This window comes from Corvus cornix, chromosome 1A (genome assembly GCF_000738735.6).
Source record: "Corvus cornix cornix isolate S_Up_H32 chromosome 1A, ASM73873v5, whole genome shotgun sequence".
NCBI lineage: Eukaryota > Metazoa > Chordata > Aves > Passeriformes > Corvidae > Corvus > Corvus cornix.
The window spans coordinates 59,583,261-59,601,982 of NC_047057.1; the positions used below are offsets into that span (position 1 = coordinate 59,583,261).

Consider the following 18,722-nt stretch of genomic DNA (forward strand, 5'->3'; position numbering starts at 1 on the left):
CCACCCACTTTCTGGGTTGCTGCTCAAAATCCTGTTGCAAATTCCTTTCCCTGTCCTGTTTCCATGATCAAGCACTTCTGACAGCCCAGCAGACTGGAACTCTTCATTAGTGAGGCTGGCAAGGCAGGGAAAGTGCATTTTTCCAGCCAATCCCTCACCTTCGGGGAGGCCCACCCTGACGACGCTTTTTATGCTCTCTGTTGGTCGCAAAAATCTTGTAACACAGGATGAAGTACATTTTGTAATGGTTGTGACCATGAGTGTCACAGCCATAATTGTGGTTTATTAAGGAGTAAATAGAGTAAAAAAATTAATTTAGCCAAAAGAAGTTGCCAGTGATTAACTTCTGCTTAAAGATTGACAGAATATATAAATGTGTGTGTAAGATCTGGAATGACAAGAAAAACCCAGAATTAATAATAGAGTTCAGTATATGGCAACTGAGAGTCACCTAGAAGGATTTTAAAAAATTTTCTAAAATTTAATAAATTAATATTATTTATTTATTTGGAATACTGTGCAGCAGAACAATTATTGCACAAACTCTTCTAGTAATTTCAGCCCTTTTTGTCCCTCCAGGCGATCCAGTCACATATGCTGAGGTGAATGTGAAATGGAGATCTGACAGACCTGACAGCACACCCAAAATTACACATTCAGGTACTGCAACACTGCAGGACACGTCACATTTTCTCGTTATATTTCAGAGCCAAAAATCACATTTTTCCAGAGAATGGGACACCATTACTTTCTCTCTTTGCTGCAGGGGATATTGATCCATTTTTCCCTGCTCCCCATTCCTGAGGGATGCTCAGAACATGCTTAAAATTCATTTTGCAGTGGAGGCACTTGAAAACTCTTCTGTTCATTTTAGCAACAATTTCCATGTATTGTTTTTCACTTCCAAATGAATTTTGGGTGAATGAACAGGCCAGCAATACTATTTAAAGAAAATGGAGTTACTTTTGGAAAGTAATAGCCAGAAAACAAAAATTTTGAACAGCTTTTTGACAATTCCAGAAAAATTTTGTCTATCTTTTCTTAAGTTAAAATTTTAAGATACTTTAAACTGTCTCAAACCGTGTAACCAGCCCTGGAAGAAAACTTTGTTCTGCAAAGTGAAATAATATATTGGATATGAGTTCTGACTCTTGTGTATGAGTGAAAATGAAGAAGAGAATATTGCACTCATGTGATGCATAAGAGCAATTAAGATCTATATGGAAACAAATGTTAGCTATAGGAAATGCTCATGCAAACAAACATTTCCATTGGGGTTTAATTTGGCCTCACAACAAGGAAAAAGAAACTGAAAACTTCAGATAGTTTTTCTGAATAAAAGTGGCAGTCAGGCAGATAAGGGAGCGAGCCAGGTGGAGACCCTGTTACAAAGACAAAACTAATTTACTGGCTTCATTGAAATGCCCTCTGATTTCATCCCAATGAATCCAGGCTTGGACTGCAGCATGGAAAGTGTTGTCAGTAATGCAGTTTTGATACAGGGTCATCGACCTGTCTGGTTTTTGGCTCCTTTTACATCCCAGTCCTCACTTGCCTCCTTCCTTTCTCTGACTCTGGCTACACTGTCCAGGTTTTTAGAATTTTATTCAAGGAATATCAAAATCCATATATGCTCTACATATGGATAAATGCTACTAGGAGACCTCTGCCCCTTCACATTCTTTGCTGGAACCTCTTTGAAACCACAGAAGCTGAATGTTTGTTCTGATTCTTGTTTAAATTGGGGAGCAGTTTAAATGGAAAGTATTATGGAATGGGGATCAAATGAACACAGTGATCCTAGTCAGGATTAGAGTTGGAGCAGAAAATGATGGAGGCAAGGATTTAAAGACCAATTAAACAAGTGTGTCTGTGTTGTGCTTAAAAATTATGGTAATCTGGAAAGAGTCTCTACAATTTCAAATTACCTATAAAATCTTTTTTTAAAGCCTGGATGGGACCTTCAAGCTTGCCTTGTAGGTCTTCAGTAGTGTAACCTCAGACAATTAGCACAGGACAGCACAACCACTGCAAACCATTTTCCAAGGAGAAGGCAGGGTATATTCCAGAGCAGGAAGCACTGGCAGTGCTGTGTGTGCCCATGGCAAAATGCTGGCACAGCAGTGCTGGCAAAGCTGTCCTCTGCCACCGAAAGTAAGAGATTGTATTTTTAGGTATCTTCTCAACAGCTGCGACGATAGAATCTAGGACTGGCCAGGAGAAGGTTTCTTCTGACCCTGAAAGTGTGTTTTTATGCGCACACATAGTCACACACAGGTTTGTATACGTATAAACCCGTACAGATACACAGGTGCTGTATCTGTAGCAGGCTGTATCTGCAGGCCTAGCTAGGGACAATGATTTTTCACACTCCCATAACTCAGAACAAAAGCTGCCTTGCTTCTGCCCGCGGTGACACTCCTGTTCCTTGTCCCTTTGGCAGTGACCTGCTTGGAGAACTCGCCCTGGTGCTACGTTGTCTTCGCCCTGCTCTTCTCGGCAGTGGTTCTGCTCCTCACGGTCATCCTGCTGGTGGTGAAATGTTACAGCCGCTGAGGAACCCTGCTGACACACACGGTAAGCCCTTCCCAGCCCTGCTGGATTTCCATACAATTCCTTGGCATTTAGCACAGGAGGTGCAAGGAAGCTGCCAAACCGAAGGCTGTGTTGTTCAGGCTGGGATTTTTAGGCAGCCAGGATAACACTCACAGCAGGTTGAGCTTCAGTGAGATACTCTAATTGTCGCAGCTTTTGTCTCTTTTATTTCCAGATAAGTCAGCACAGGAAAGTTCTGCTTCTTCAACAAAACGGGACATAGTGCTTGTTTTATTTTACATTATTTTGGCTGAAGAGACAAAACGAAGACATGCCATCAAGTCTGATCACTCTTCAGTTATGTCACCCCAGATCTCTGTTAAACCTCTAACCTCTCCATACCTGGACAAGACATATATTAATTTTATTTGGAATTTTCTTAATCCTGTAATACCAGCAACCATCCAACTATATCAGTGCATGTATCAAGACATGGGCTCAAGCTCCTGCATCAAAAGGTGGATTTGGGCCTTGTTTAGACAACAAAAATGACCAGGTGGGGACATACTTTTAATTCACATCTGACTTGATTCTGCACTGATTTGCAATACAGATAATCTTTTAGATTGCATTATATTCAAGTGCAAAAACTCATGGACAAAAGAGGGAATGTGAAAGGTTGCACTGAGCTTTTTTATAAAGCCTAGGCTTGGACTTGATTATTTTTCTTCTGACAGCTGTTAATTGGATTTGTATGAAAGGGATATTGGAGGTTCAAGAAACTAAATGTTGCTAGTAGAGAAGTCTCAGTTTCATCTCCTCATTGGCTTGAATTACATTATTCTGTTCCACTTGTCCAGAAGAGCATCTCACAATATATTGTTTCTGTCTTGGGGCAGTAATTAATTTTTGTATTTGTTTGGGTTTTTTTGGTCCCACGTCCCACACTTGAAGTCCAAATGCATTTGTTTGTAATGATGAGCTTATTGTCTGTTTTTATATTATTTTTGGATCTTATCCATTATACCTTCTTTGAGGCAGGCTGCAGAGGATTTGCAGACTTTGAGTAGGAGGAGTCTGTACAGCAAATATTTCTAAAATATTCCTTGTATCCAAACTTATCTGTACTTTAGCTGTTGCTGCTGTTGGTAATGTACCCCATCTTTATAATATATGCACAGAAGTCAATAAAGGGATTCAGTAAAGCACTTTTGCTGGTGTTTGTTCTTCTGTTATTCAGACTGGAGGAAAAATAACATTTAATATTTGCATGAGTGTAACACCTCTGAGCTGTTGTTTTGGAGGTCTTAGCACCTGAAAGGCAACAACTTGCCCTGGGGAGACCACTGGGTAGGCTGCACAATATTGTCTATGCAATGTGAATTGTTTAAACCATGTTGCCTGGCCACTGGTTATATATATATGACATTATGCACATGACATCAAAAAGGTTGTATGTGACTGGAAATCTGGCACTAGGAAGTTGTCTCTCTCCTTTGTTTCTTGACCCTTTGCTTTCCCCTGCAGCTTCCCTGACTTCTTATATTGCAGTCTCTCTCCCGCTGGCTGCAGGCTCATCCTGGAGCTATGAGTGACACTCATTCCTGCTCTTCTATCTTGGCTGGGTTATTTTTCCTGGCTGTTTCTTCCTAAAGGTGTAATCTCCAGGACCAGCAGGAGTGGCAGAATCCCTTTCATTTGTCAGTTTTTGTGGGGCAGCCTGTTCATGGCACACCTATTTTATAGATCTTGCTACTTACCCTATTTTTTTTCAGACTTACCCTTGTCCTCCCCTCCTCAAAAATGTAGGACATAAAATCCATAAAGCCAGAAATTAGACCCAAGACACAAGCAAAAGCCTGAGACTAGACATTTGGAAATACTAGAATATTAGAAATATTAGATGGGCAGTGGAAGATAGAACAAGGTGAGGGTACACAAAGCAATCAGTGAGGGTGTCAGAACCAAATATGCCAATATTACTTTTAATAATCTTATATTTTTTTTAATAGTTGAATATGACTCTATCTCAGAGGAAGGCTACATGACTGCTATGTCCAGAGAGGTCCATTTCTTTTACTCTTCTGCTTGAAAATGTCTTCAGCCAACAGCCTCACAGGTACCCTGGGTCATACACCCCTCAGGTTTTTACGGTGTGTGATGACCTGCAGAGGAAAATTTTATTAATTTTATAGTAATTTCCTGAATATTGGCCTCTTAGCCTATTCCTTTGTGAAGTTTAAGGAGACAGGACAAAAAGGGTTTTATTATTTCTGGCCTTTTTCATCATCATGTCAGGCCTCCTAGTTTAGTCAAAAAATTTCATGGAGGTCTCAGAGGGGCTGATTCCCATTCCCACATCCCATAATGTGGGACCTGGACAGGCTAGATAAATGGGCTGAGGGTATAGGAATGAGGTTCAACAAGGCCAAGTGCTAGGTCCTGCCCCTGGGTCACAACAACCCCCAGCAGCACCAGGCTGGGGAAGAGCGGCTGGAAGGAGCCCCAGAGGAAAGGGCCTGGGGCTGCTGGTCCACAGCGTGTGCCCAGATGGGCAAGAAGGCCAATGGCTCCTGGGCCGGGTCAGCAACAGTGTGGCCAGCAGGACCAGGGCAGTGGCTGTCCCCTGTCATGGGCACTGGTGAGGCCTCACCCCAAGTGCTGTGTCCTGTTCTGGGCCTGTCACTGCAAGATGGACACTGAGGGGCTGGAGTGAGTCTGGGGAAGGGAACGGAGCTGGGGAAGGGGATGGAGCACAGGTCTGATGAGGAGCGGCTCAGGGAGCTGGGGGTGTTTAACCTGGAGGAGAAGAGGCTCGGGGGGGACCCTCTCACTCTCTACAACTCCCTGACAGGAGGGGGCAGCCAGGGGGGTGTCAGGCTCTGCTCCCAGGGAACAAGGGACAGGACGAGAGGACACAGTCTGAAGCTGTGCCAGGGAAGGTTTAGCTTGGACACAAGGCGGACTTTTTTCATGGAAAGGGCGATTAGATATCGGAACGGGCTGCCCAGGGAGGTGGTGGAGTCCCATCCCTGGAGCTGTTGGAAAGATGCACGTGGCACTCAGTGCCATGGTGCGGCTGACACGGTGGCGATCGTTCAAGGGTTGGGCTCGCTGATCTCCGGGGTCTTTTCTAACCCGAACGCTCCAGTGACTCTGTGCAGGGCGCAGGCGGTGGCTGCGGGGTTCCCCTCACCGCCAGCAGCCCCCTCGCCCCGCGCACCCCGGGGCCGTCTCGCTCCGCTCCCGTCTCCGCGGCAACCGGGCGGGCCGGGCGGGGCCGCACCGCCCCTTGGCGCCAGGCGCGGGCCGGCCCGGCCGCGGCGGGCGGAGCGTCCCGGGAGCGGCGGCGCGGGCAGACCGGCCCTTCTCCCCCGCGATTCCCCCGGCGGCCCTACCGGCTCCCCCGGCGCCATGTGCGAGCCCAGCAAGCAGGACATCGCCCGCCATCTTCAAGCGGCTCCGCTCCGTGCCCACCAATAAGGTAAGGGGCCGGGCCGGGCCGCGGGCAGCGCTCCGCCGCGGTGACACGTCGCACAGCCGGCGGGGCGGGGGAGGCGCGGGGCCCGCAGCCCGGCGCGTCCCTCCCGGGACAGCACGGAAGGGCCCGGCGGGTCCCCGGGGTGGCCGTCCCGAGAGCGGGGAGCCCTTCCCTGCCTGCCCCGCGTCCCTCCGGCCGGGGTCCTGCATCCCGAAGGGATGAGCCCCTGGGGAGGGAGGTGCGGCCCCCACCGGGTGCCTCAGGTCCGCTGCGAGGGTCAGCTCCGCTGGGCACAAAAACAAGTTCCCCACCAGCCACAACGTAGTGTTGAGTGAGTGTTTCTTTTTTTTCCCCTCCTTTTTTTTATTATCCAACGGAGGGGCACAGCCACTTCTGCAGTGATAAAAGTTTGTTGTTCTTTAATGTTAGTGGGCTTGTCCTGTGCTCAGGTGGGTTTTTCCGTGTTGTGAAGGTGTGGGCTGGGAAAGGTGCCTGGCCAGGTGACGCGGCACAAGTGCCTTCAGCTGCTCTGTGCTTCTTGTTTGTGTTGGCTTTGCGATGTACGCTGAGAACATACATGAAATAGACACCCACCAGGAAACTTTGGATTAGCGTTAAGAAGAAACACGTTGGGTTTGTTTTCTGGGAATAGGAATCCAGATGTCTGTCTCTGGTCCAAAACTGACTTCCACTCTTAGAACACAATTCATTACGACTGTACAGGTGTGGTTTCTCAGAAAGCAGAGCTCAGAGGTGAGCTCTCAGTTTCTGACAAAAGTATTCTTAAAACTTGCCTTTGCAATGGGGTAAAAAGTTTATCAAGGAAGGGTCCTAGTCCCAACAACGAGGGTGAGAGAAGATCTCTTACAAGCTCCTGAAATTCACTGGCACTATGTGTGAAAACTGAGTCGTTTAGGGCTATTGTGATGCTTTTTGTGTATGGGGATCATAGGAGAATTAAAAAGTACTGTCCCTGCCTGGCAAGCATGGAGCGCCTCGAGCAGTTCCCCTGTGCTGGTCTCCTTGTTACCCAGCTAGATTTAATCAGGTGGATATGGTACCTGTGGTTGCTCAGGTGTATCTGTCTCCTCATGTCAGATGCTACACAGAAATTCAGTGTTGACAAAGCAATATTAGCACAATGTGTGCTGCCACTCATTGTGGGCCAGTGGCAGAGAAGTGGCTCAGGCACAGAGAACTCGAGAACAATGCGGTGGTGCCTGGTCTGGTTTGACCTGAGAAGGCAGAGAGGGAGAGTGGAAAACAGCAGCTCAGATCTCACAGCTCTCCCATGCCTGTCTGTCTGACCATTCTCCTTAAGTAAAAGTTGTTTCTTCCATCAGTTTCTCCTCTCCTGTTTGATTACATCTTGTTTGTTTCCTTTCTGTTGTGTTCTTCTTAAGCAGTCTGCCTGCCCCTTTTATTTGTAAGTCTTTTTTTGCTGGGGAAGAAAGACATGGGAAAGTGCAAATATTGAAAAGGGTTCTGTATTAAAAGCTTAGTAATTCGCTTTAACTGTGCGGTTTATTTGTAGAGTTCGGGAAGAACTGACTGCTCTAGGCAGGCATGTGCATTTACACTGTTCTGGGTGCTCTGCAGTAGTTCTTAATGCACATGAGCTTAGGAAAAGAATTCTCATTTAAATAAATGCATAGTGTAATTTCTGGGTTATGGTGTGTTGAAAGTGATGTTTGAATAATTGTCTTGAAATTAACATCTGTAGTTTGATGTTAGTTCCCTTTATGAGGAGGTTTTGACTTCTTGGTGTCTTTGGATGTTACATAACGTAGAGCTGTCTGGTGACAGCAGACTGGTGATCAGCTGCCTGATGACTTAACAAGCATGTTACAGTTATTAAGTAGAATGTATTTTGTACCCATAAAATTGTTCATAGTCCTTATGCTACTTGATATTGTTAACTGGAGTGTTTGAGCTTTACAGCTCAGCTCTTTTGAAGACTTGCACACTCAGGCTTTGCTGAAAGTCTCTTTTATTCTGTCATAGATCTGTTCCTCTGAGAATGTTGGTTTTTCATTCTTTTCCACCTGGTTCTTTTCTTTGGTTGGTGATGGTATTCCTGTCTCTGCTTGGACTCCCGGGTGTGCGTGTTGTGCTGGTATTTTTTCAGTAGTTGAGTTTTGTTATTGTTGTGGGGTGGTTTGTGTCTGTTGGGTTTTGCCCCAGAATGGACTCTGCTATCTTGTGTCCCTGAAGTCATTTTGAGATCATGACACTTCCAAAGCGGGCAGTCCTCTTGCCTTCCCGCGGCCAGCACTGCAGTTCCCTCCCTGGTGTTGGCATTCCTGGCCAGGTGGCTGTGCTGTGAGGTGGCCCTACCTTTGCTCTGAGTCCTTGTGCCCATGTAGAGCTGCTTCGCAGCAGGATCAGCAGCTGGGATTATTAGTGCTGATGCAAGAGAAGAAGGAAAGCATATCTGGGGACAGTGGCTGGTATCTAAGAGGAGCTGCTTGGATTTAGATCACCTTGGCTTAGTGTGGCACTGCCTCCTGAGTTCCAGCTGGGTTAGTGTTCAGGCAGCTGGATCCACAGCCTGGGAATGGCAAGGTGTGGAGCTTCAAAGTGTAGAGGTCTCTGTGTAACCCTGACCTCAGGGATACGTGATCTTGCTGAACCCACTCACCTCTTCTCCTTGTGCCAAAAATAGTATTTCTATCAGCTATTCATTACTGAATTTCCATATCCAATGACAATATTTTATTTATTTGTAATGTAGATGTTTTGTGATTTAGTGACTGCTTGCTGTGGATTATACCCAAATCTCTGTGCTCTCATACGAACATCTCAGGTCTTTGGCTGGCTTTTTCCAAAGTGACTCTTACTGAATCCACACTGTCGCGAAGTGCTTTGACACAAAATAAACAAAAAGCATGCAAGCGTATTTTGAAAGCACTAGAGTATTTAAGCATATGCTTCAAATTTATTTTTAATCAGTATTTTGATATTTTAGTCGCTCCTAAATCTCTACATAAAATACACTTTGTCTGTTTTTAAAATGGAAACAATTTCATGGGGTGGCTCTGAAATTGATTTTAATTTCTTCCCCCGATTCTTCGTAAAATTTATGTGGTGGGAAGCACTTTAAAAATTGAGAAAACTAAGCAAAATTAATCTAAATGTTAATGAAACATGCATCTATTTCTGTTGCATAACATTGATGGAAATAGCTGTTCCTTCTTTGCTTTCACAAGAAAATTGGATGTTCCTGCTTGCATCTCAATCCTGAAAGGTACATTTTTATAGCTGTGAATAATCTCCACAGGTGTCTGGTAGGGACTCCTGTGTGAGTGAAGATACTGAGCTGTGGCAGCCAACTCCGAGGTGATGCAATTGACTTTAAGATGTTGAAATTACAAGGTGCTTATAACTGGAGGAAAGGAAAGGGAAAGGAGGAGAATCTTCAGGTATGTTTATGACTGACCTTTTAAAAACATGGGTGGTTTTTTTAACCACTCACTCCAGATTCTTGTTTCCCATTTGTACTCCAGGGAATTTCCACAAGACTTACAGCTGTAAGTCAGCTTTGCTCTCCGGTATCAGAAGTGAGACCAGGGCTGCTTTGTTGGCTTTCGTTTCAAGCAGAATCTTCTCCTTTTTTGTTGTCCCCATCCTCCTTTGGCCTTGTAAGAAAAAGCCTGAAAATAGTCAATTTAAAATGAAGATGAGTCTCATGGTTTTTTAAAGGAACTGCTTCAAAGAATTGGGGGAAAAAAGAACAAGTTCTGATTACTTAGGCTGTGTGTTTTCTTAGAATATGGCATGGAGTCTTAGTCATTCTTCTTTCTCCCTCACTCGCTCTGTGTCATTCTTCCACATGAGCTTATTTCAGGGTCTCCCTCTAACCCCTCCTGTTGTCACACATTCTGTGTAGCTTTCATTTCTGCTGTATGCCAGTGAATACCCCATTTCCACCTACAGGAGTGGGATATATAACTAACATTAATGAATGTTGGGTCCCTGTTGAGAGGGAAAGGCAGGACTTGCACATGCAGAAGCTGTGATCTCCGTGCTTTCTGTGTGTGTTACCAGTCATTACCTAACTGAAGCTCACCCTTAAAATGTTGAGTTGTTGGAAGAGTTAATGCTGGATCTGCTGGTGGACTGTGCTTGATAAATTTGGACTGCACAAGCTGAATCGACCCATATTAAACTGAGGAGTTTAGCTTCAAACTGCTCCTGGGCATGTAGTTGAAATTAATTTGGGTGGATGATGGGTGACATGAGTTGAGCCCAGACTCAGGGCTTGTTTGCTGTGGAAGTACAAAAAAAAATAAGACAAAAATCTCTATCCACTTCCACAGAGGGAGTTTCTGGCAAGAAGACTTCTTAATTTTATTTTTATTTTGTTGTTCTGCTTGGCAAGGAGGTGCTGGAAGCACTGTGGCCTATTTATGGTGTTCAATATGTCCCCACCTGACTTGGAATAAACTTTATTATTTATATCTGCATGTAGCTAGAACTTCCATTGCTATCTGAGGATGCATTAAGTTTATAGGAGGATGTTAAAGGATAAAGTTGCAGATTGGAATGCTGTCAATTTGTGTGTAAAAGCTTATCTCTCTGTGGAGTTATTTCTTATTAGATGGCTCTGGCTGTACCTATGGGTGGATGCTTTTACTATAAAAATACTTCTGTGCAGCCTTTGCAGATACCTTTGAAAAAGCATTGATCAGATAAAGTCCTGTCATAGAGGAATAGATGTGTACACATGGCATTAACTCAGAATAGCTGTCCCTGTTTGAAGTTGTGGTGTTCCTTGCATTTGATAATTGATTTGTATCAGATAATTTTTTTTCTGGTTCTTGCTTTCCTTGGTCAAGGAAGCACAAAACTCAGAATAGCTGAAAAAGGACTTGAAAGTTGTGGTCTGCCGACCTGCAGAGTGTGTAAGACATACGCAGACACGGCTCTTGTTGTTTTGCTGAGTGTTAGAGGTCCAGTGTGCTGGCAGAGGGTAGAGAATTCCTGGGTTTGTCCATGCAGTAGTTGTGGACCTGGTTGCTTTTTAACCAGCGTGGCACAGACAGTGGAAAGGCTGATGTGGCAGGTGGTGTGTGATGAATCATGCAAATGTCTGCAGAGGCTGCCGGATAAGCAGTGCTCAGAGGCTTTCTTCACACAGCTGGATTGCCATGGCTAGCCCTGAAGGTCAAGGTTTCAATATAGGAAAGTAGATAATGGTGCCATTAGTCCTGCTGATACCGTCTGGGGACTCACATGTGCAGCATGAGGAGAGCCTGCCCTCAGGAAGTATTTCTTAAACACTTTCCTATTCCAGCAGTGCTGGAAGTGTTGTGTTAAACATGTGTTTGAACTAGGCTGGTGGGAGTTCTCTGACCTGGTTTCTCAACCTGTGTACACTGGTTATAATTGGAAATGGGGAGGCATGGAGTTGTGTGGGCAGATTGTGTAACTCCTCTTTAGATGTTTAAAATTAGGATGGATGGAGTTGTCATGTCAACAAACGCTGTAAGAATGAGTTAATGAAGTTGGATCACTGCAGGGGTGTTACAGTGGTATAAGGCCTGGTTATGCTCAAGTCCTGTTCCTGATCTTTGTTTGCTTTAAGGTGTGTTTTGACTGTGGAGCAAAGAACCCCAGCTGGGCAAGCATCACCTATGGAGTGTTTCTCTGTATTGACTGCTCAGGGACCCACCGGTCCCTTGGCGTTCACTTGAGCTTCATTCGGTAAGTACTTGGTGAGTTTTGACAGTAAAAGTCATCTTTTAATAGTTTTGTTTGTTCACATACCTGCTCAGAGAGGAAGACCCATTCTTCCTTCAGCTTCTGATTGAAACCTTCTTAGTGTTCGTGTTGCTTTTGCTGTATCTGATAGCTTCTTGCGAATTGTGTTCAATTTGCTGGCTTTGCTTCCTGAAGCAGCTCGTTGTGGTGGCACCTGACTTCTACCCCTCCAAGCCAAGCTATTCTGTGATTCTGGTACTTGGGTAGTGCTCAGGCAGACAGCTGGTGCAGTAAATCTGCACCCTGATCTTGTCCCATTCCAGGTGAGTGTCCCAGCTGCTGACTCAGGGCCTTTTGGGGTCTGATAAATAACTACAGATTGCAAAAGGAAGGGGGGAGGGGAGAAACACTTGGCAAAAAACCAGAGTGATTTTAAATGGCTTTGGAGGTAACACTAAAAACATTTCTTTGTGTTTAGGTCTACAGAACTGGATTCCAATTGGTCCTGGTTCCAGCTGAGATGCATGCAGGTTGGAGGAAATGCAAACGCTGTACGTACTCCCGAGTGTTTGCTTTGCACATTGAAACTTGGTAGGCTTGGAAAATGTTGTCTGTCCTTACTGCCTCTCTTCCTGGGAGTATTCTTATTTTTCAAGTCCTTTTTCTTTGTTACGGCCCCCCCCGTCATTTTTAAAGAATTCCTCTGGATGCTGGTTTCATCCTTCATTCTTGCAGCTTTTCCATTTTGGTATAACCTGAAAATGTTGGGTTTTTTTCTTAGAAGTCCGTGATGAAAATCTCTGAAAAGGCCAGATCAGATTCCTTGTCAGTACATGTCTAATTTAGACAGCTGCTGAAGGATGGCTTGTAAACCAAGCTTATGGCCCCTTCCTGTGACCATCATTCCTTCCATGGCTGCTGAAAAAACATGCCAAAAGCCATGGAACTGCCAAAAGTCACCCTGGAATCAAGATCTGACTTCAGCTGAGTTAGCACTGAAGATGAGACATGCTGCATTGTTGGAGGGGGACTAGCAGTGTCATGGTTTGGGCCAATTCATGTTGGCTGTTGCTTTCAACTTGATTTTTTTTATGTACTTATACAATGTGTTTGTAAATTGAAATTCTGTTGACAGCTGTCTTTTCTCAATCTCCCTTTTTGTTTTCTTTTGTAAGCTCTTTGGCAATCTTTTCCCAGTTTTTTCCACAAATAACTGAGAGTGCTTCCCTAAGTTGGCCCACCCAGTGTGGGAACATGCAACTTCCAAAAGCAATTTCTTCTTTTCTTCTAGTTAACTGAGTGCTTATCCCTTACCTTTTTTCATTTGTGCTTGGCCCTTAATGTTGTTGCTTTGAGAAGCTTCCCCCAAGCTTGCTTTCCATAGTCTTTTCCTTGACAGTTTTAACAATCTTTCCTTAAGTCTTTAGGGTTTTCATAATTTTTTTTCCTATTTACATACAAAAAATGCTGAGTTCAGGGTCATTATTACTTACTTTCCACTTTTGTATTTTCCAGTCAAATATTTTTCATTGAATTTGGCATGCAGCAAGTCACTGTCTCAGGCTTACAGATCTGAGCCGTTACATGGTGTCTTCTCCCTTTTTTTCTTCTGCCTGTCCTTGCTAAGTTACTCCTTTCCATGTTAGTACTGCTGTTATGAGTGCCCTCATCAAGTTTTTTATGCCATTTAATACATAAAAATCACAGTTTTGACTAATGAGAAGAGGGAGATTTCACGTTAAAAGTAGTTTCTTTTTTACCCAAATGCTTAAAAGCTTTGATTAAGTTACGTCACTTTTGCTGTGTAAAGGGTTTGAGGCAGTTGGAAAGAAGAGATGGGAAAGTCTGAAAAAGTCTTCAGTTAATCTTAGAAAGCCTATTAGCAGAAGAGTAACAACAAACGTTTGTTGTTTAATTTTGTGGGGTTTTGTCTTCCTGCTTGGATATCACTGTTTCCTATCATACATTGTACCAAGAGGTGCAATATACCCTCAGCAACTCCCCAAATACCTCAAATTCTCTGTGGTCTGGTTTGGATTGCTTCAGAGGATTAATACTCGGAGCTTGAAAAACCGGATTGGTAAATTGTCTGGACATTTGAAGTAAAATTAACGCTTTCATTTTAATGGCACTAAAAAGCCATTCCCTTTTGGTTCCAGTTAAATACCAAATTCTAGTTTTACTAACTACTGGCGAGAAGCATTGCTAGGTTAACATCAATAATTTGTGTTCTGTAGTTGCCTGATGATGCTGAATCCTGGATAACAGTGGTCCTGAGCTTCCTGCTGTGTTTTAGATAGCTAGAAAATCCAAAGTGTCCTTATTCCTTTTGCTTTCAGATTAAATCTCTACGGTAATTGGAATTAGGGTTCTGAGCACCAAGTTAACAGGTGTATATATTTGCGTGCAGAAATGCACACTCTTCATTTATTCATTTTATATAAACACACAAGCCTATAAACATACCTGGGCACATAGATGTGTGCATGAACACACCTTCCTTTTGAAGAAGGACCATTTTTGTTACACTCACTTTGATACTCTTGAACATACATTGTTCTCTCTAGCCTGACAGAGATGAAGCCAAGCGATGCCTTTTAGAACATTAGGAATGTGCTGTGAAGCACAGCTACTAGCAATCAATTTTACCTCTTCCTTCCACTTAATCACTTGATTTCAGAGCAAGGATTCTTTGTGTATAATGGAAGCTTGCGTTTGTGTATGCTCTTAAAGCATCCCACTAATGCATTGGGGTTTTTTCTGTTTTATTATATATAAAGAAGTTGCCAGCGTGGAGTTTTCTTTGTACTTTGCAGATTACTTAGACTCCATAATTTAAAAGATCAGATTTAGGCAGAGGAGCAGAGTCATTTGCTGCATTGCAATTTACTTTTGTGTCAAATGTCATTAGTTTTTAAACCTGTTCCTCACAGCATTCTCTGTGTTCTGCTTCCCAGTCTGCTTTTTTCCACCAACATGGGTGCACAACCAATGACACCAATGCCAAGTACAACAGTCGTGCTGCTCAGCTGTACAAGGAGAAGATTAAATCTCTTGCGACACAGGCCACGAGAAAGCACGGTACTGATGTGAGTAGTGTGTGTCCTGAGCCCTGGAGATTGCTGAAAAACTTCACCTTCTTTCCCTCTAAAGTCCCTTTAAATTTCTGAACAGTAATACAAAAGATTATCAGTCTTCAGATAACGTGGCCATTTCTCCATGAACCACGTAGTGGTTTTATTTTTGCTTATCTGGAATTGAATATTTAGAGAAGTACAGCATGAAAAATTGTAATAGAAGTAACTACAGAGTATTTGTGATTTAAGTGGGATTTTTCTTGAACAGGTAAGTATGTATATTTTTGTTTTTTCCCTACAGAAATAATATCTGGGAAAATTAGCAAGTTATGTAGAACTTGATGCTCTCCATCAGAAATGCTGAGGCAGTTCATGCAAGCTGTCAAAACACTGTTAGGTTGCTGACAAGAGTTAAGCAAAGTATCCAGAAGTGATTTCTGAAGTGTTAAATAAGTTCAGCAACAATTCTCTTCATACACAGAAAACATGTTTGCATTGCTTAATTCAGGTGGTTAAAATTTGTGACTGGTACACCTGAAGCTGATCAGATGAGTGGAAATTAAAAGCAAGAAGGCTTGTTTTTTTTATCTCTTACCTGTGCATCAAATAGCATGAAATTTAATGGATCAGTCTTTATTATTCATACTATGGACAATGTAGTTCACATTATCAAGTTCAGAGAATATTTCTTTTGACTTAGTAAACAGCTTAAGATGTGAAATCTGTTCAAGTAAATAACAATGTGCTGTATCTAAGCTTATGTTCAGTTCCCCAAATGACTCTGACAAACTGTGATGATCTTGTTTCAGTTACAGATTCCATTCAATTGTTTGATGCTAATTATTTGAAAAATTCAGTAAATACTTAGTAAATATTTTTAGTTGTGCACTGCAAACTTAAATGATTGTGTGCTATTTAAATTACTGAAGTAAATCATTCAGATAATTGCATTTATTACCAACCATCCCCTCCCCTGTTAAAAAATTCCTTTTCTGACTTACTGATAGAGCTGATTGTTGAGTGGTGAGGTGAGCTTGTACCTTCAGTATCCTTTCTGACAGAGGTTATTATTCCTGCATGGAGTAGGAGGAGCCATGAGAAAAGATTTGCCTGTGAGTAATGTTGGAGTGCAGATCACAGGTTGGAGTCCTGTCCTGCATTCCTGTGGCACTCTGGGGCCCCCAGCCCTGAGATCTGGCTTTGCTCGAAGCTCTTGGCTGGTCCACCAGGAACACATGAAATATGTATGAATTTAATAAAAAAGGGAATGTCATCTACTGAACCTTGGATAAATTTTTAAGGAAAATTATGGACAAGAAAAAAAATCAATACATTTTTAACCTGAAAACAAAGCAGAGTTGTTTTAAGATTAATGCATTTGAAAAATATACATTCATGCAATTAACCTTTAAAATTCTGTCCCTTAATTTCAGCTGTGGACAGATGGGTGTGGAATGCCACCAGCATCACCTCACAACAAAGAGGAGGAGGATTTTTTTGCATCCCATGTTTCTACCAAGGTACAAATTACCTAATTCTTGTTTCCTTTCTAAACACTTTGGTTGACTGTGAGCTCTGTGGTGAAGATTAAACCCTGAAAGAAAACTTTATCGAGGAAAGGTAGGTCAGGGAGTTAATATTTATCTGCTTTTCATTCACTGAGTCTCAGAATCCTTCCTGGATGTGAACCACTTTGTAAGATGATCATTTTAAATGACCCAAATAGTAGCTAAATGTGGAATGAAAACCTATTTTTTTGTAGACATAACAATTCCACTTGGAGCTAGGATTTCTTGCTTGGAAGTGCTCTGATATAAATATACGGTGTTATACCTTGGGTTTTCAGTCAGCAAAGTGTAACAGTTCTTAAAACATTTGTTGTGACCTGGTCACAAACTTGCCTCTTGAGGGGGATGTGGGAGGACTCACCAGGAGTGTTGGGACGACTGCTCACAATCAAAAATGAAGTGTGTAGAAAATGGAAAGTGCAAGAGCTTCTGGTGGGGAGAAGGTGTGGTGATTGTATGTAAATAAATGATCCAGCATACAATAAATGAATGTAAAGCACAGTTAAAATGTGTATTATTTGTTTTGATGGTAAACATGTGGTAAACAGAATTCCTGAGAGGGGAAATAAAAATGCTCAGGAGTGGATTGAAACCATCTTGTTTTCCGTAAAGGTAGAAATTTCTTGTAATTTTAATAGCTGGCCTTCTGAGTACAGGTTTTAATCTTAAAAGCTGTAATCATAAGAATTCAGTATTAATAAAGCAGTGATGCTTAGGCAGTCTTTAGCTCAGTGCTCATATTTATTTGTTGTATTCTATTTTCTTTCTATTTTCTGTGCACTTTTGATTTTGTGGTTTTTTCCCAAGGCAAAGGACACAGAGTGGGTTTTACCAGAACCAGTTTCTCTCCAGCACAAAACTTCAGACAACATTCCAGAATCCTGTGAAGGTATGACTGATTCTTGGTTAACAGGAAGTTGCATTTTTCTGATTCTCTTCGTTTAGTCTCTTTTTACCCTGCTTTAACAGCTAAATAACCTAACCATGCTAATAACACAAGAATTTGGGGTGCCTGCTGCTCTTTTAGTGACTGGGAAAGCTGTGATGGAAATACCACACTATGGTGTATCTGCCAGGCACTACCCTGAGTACAGTGAGATGTGTTTGATGTGTTTTAGTAACTTCATGCATTCTAAAGAGCCTTCTGATATTCTTACCCTTGTTATTCTTTACCTTTTAGGACCAGAACATGGACCAAGTGTTGATGGCCTTAGCACATCCCCACAGCCTGCATTAGGTAATGAATGAGAGCAGCAAGTGTAGGGAACCCAAATATCCCTTTGGAATGTCTCCCTGGGAAGAGCTGTGGAAATAGATTTTGCTCCCTTTTCAGAAATCTGAACATGAAAACTTGGACTGAAAAAAATCCTGTATTGCTAATGCAATAACTTCAATGCCCACACTCTTACACTTAACACTGAGCAGTTTATCCTACTGTGAGTAAGGAAAAAAAGCTGATGGAAATAGAATAGAATCAAGTACATCAGTGATTTGTCACTTTGAGGCTTGTCCTGCAGTGCCAGGTGTCTGAGAATGAAGTGTTGATTCTCAGCAGCACAGGGGTAGTAAAGAAGTGCTGGCTGGGCCTAACTCAGTGCTTTAGGCAGGTATGGTCTTCTTCACTGTTTTTATTTAGGTTTGGGTTTTTTTAGAGCTGGAGACTGCAAAAAAGTTCACTGGATGCACTTCCTGCTTTTCTCATTTGCACCTTTAACACATGTTCTTCTAAAACAAGTGCTTTTCTTAGTTGGTTTGGACATCACAAGTTCTGTCTTATGGGAAGAATCTCTGTTCTGTGTATGCCCCTTTCCACCCAAGTTTTTCTGTGTGCACAGGCAGCCAGTAGGAGCTGTTGATAATGCTTGTGATATCTAATGATGCAGGTATGTTTTATGTGTGTCACTGGTGGGTTTGAACACAGCCAATGCCTTTCTAGCCAGGAAAAATTCATCTTGGAAGTGATATGAGGTCAGGTGGACCTCAAGTCTGACACAGAATAGCAGGTCCTGCTCTCCTGTTCTGTTGACTAGCGGGAATCTGCAACAGACAACTGAGCTGTAATTTTTTTTCTGTTGCATATTTTCAAGAGCTGCCAATCAAAGGTAGTTCCCCACATTTTCTTGGAGATACTCACATCTCTGTTCTGTAGCTCAGTTGAGTATCTCAGCCCCTCAGTGTGGAAAGACATTAAAGTAATAACTATTTTAAAGTTGATACTGTTGAAATTTTCTTCTGCAGTTCTGGAATTAATAAAAATTATATGTTAAGTAATGTACATTTAATCTTTGCAGAGAACACCACCTTTATAAAAAAGAAGCCAAATCAAGCTAAGAAGGGGGTAAGTGCATATAAACAATG

General features: G+C 42.7%; 1 protein-coding gene and 1 long non-coding RNA gene across 2 annotated transcripts in view; one reads left to right on the forward strand and one right to left on the reverse strand.

Annotated features, from left to right (window-relative positions):
* Nucleotides 1-4,504: 4,504 nt before the first annotated feature.
* LOC120411939 lies at nt 4,505-6,024 on the reverse strand. Its single transcript, XR_005604534.1, has 2 exons — nt 5,934-6,024; nt 4,505-4,700 (listed from the first exon to the last, which is right to left on the reverse strand). It is a non-coding gene; the product is annotated as an uncharacterized LOC120411939 (long non-coding RNA).
* ARFGAP3 (ADP ribosylation factor GTPase activating protein 3) overlaps nt 5,868-18,722 on the forward strand; it is a 28,285-nt gene continuing 15,430 nt past the window's right edge. The window contains 9 exon segments of the mRNA XM_039571362.1: nt 5,868-5,979; nt 5,981-6,019; nt 11,604-11,722; nt 12,198-12,270; nt 14,677-14,808; nt 16,230-16,316; nt 17,172-17,253; nt 17,545-17,601; nt 18,656-18,702. Of these exon segments, the coding sequence (XP_039427296.1) occupies nt 5,950-5,979; nt 5,981-6,019; nt 11,604-11,722; nt 12,198-12,270; nt 14,677-14,808; nt 16,230-16,316; nt 17,172-17,253; nt 17,545-17,601; nt 18,656-18,702 (666 nt within the window). The 5' untranslated portion in view covers nt 5,868-5,949.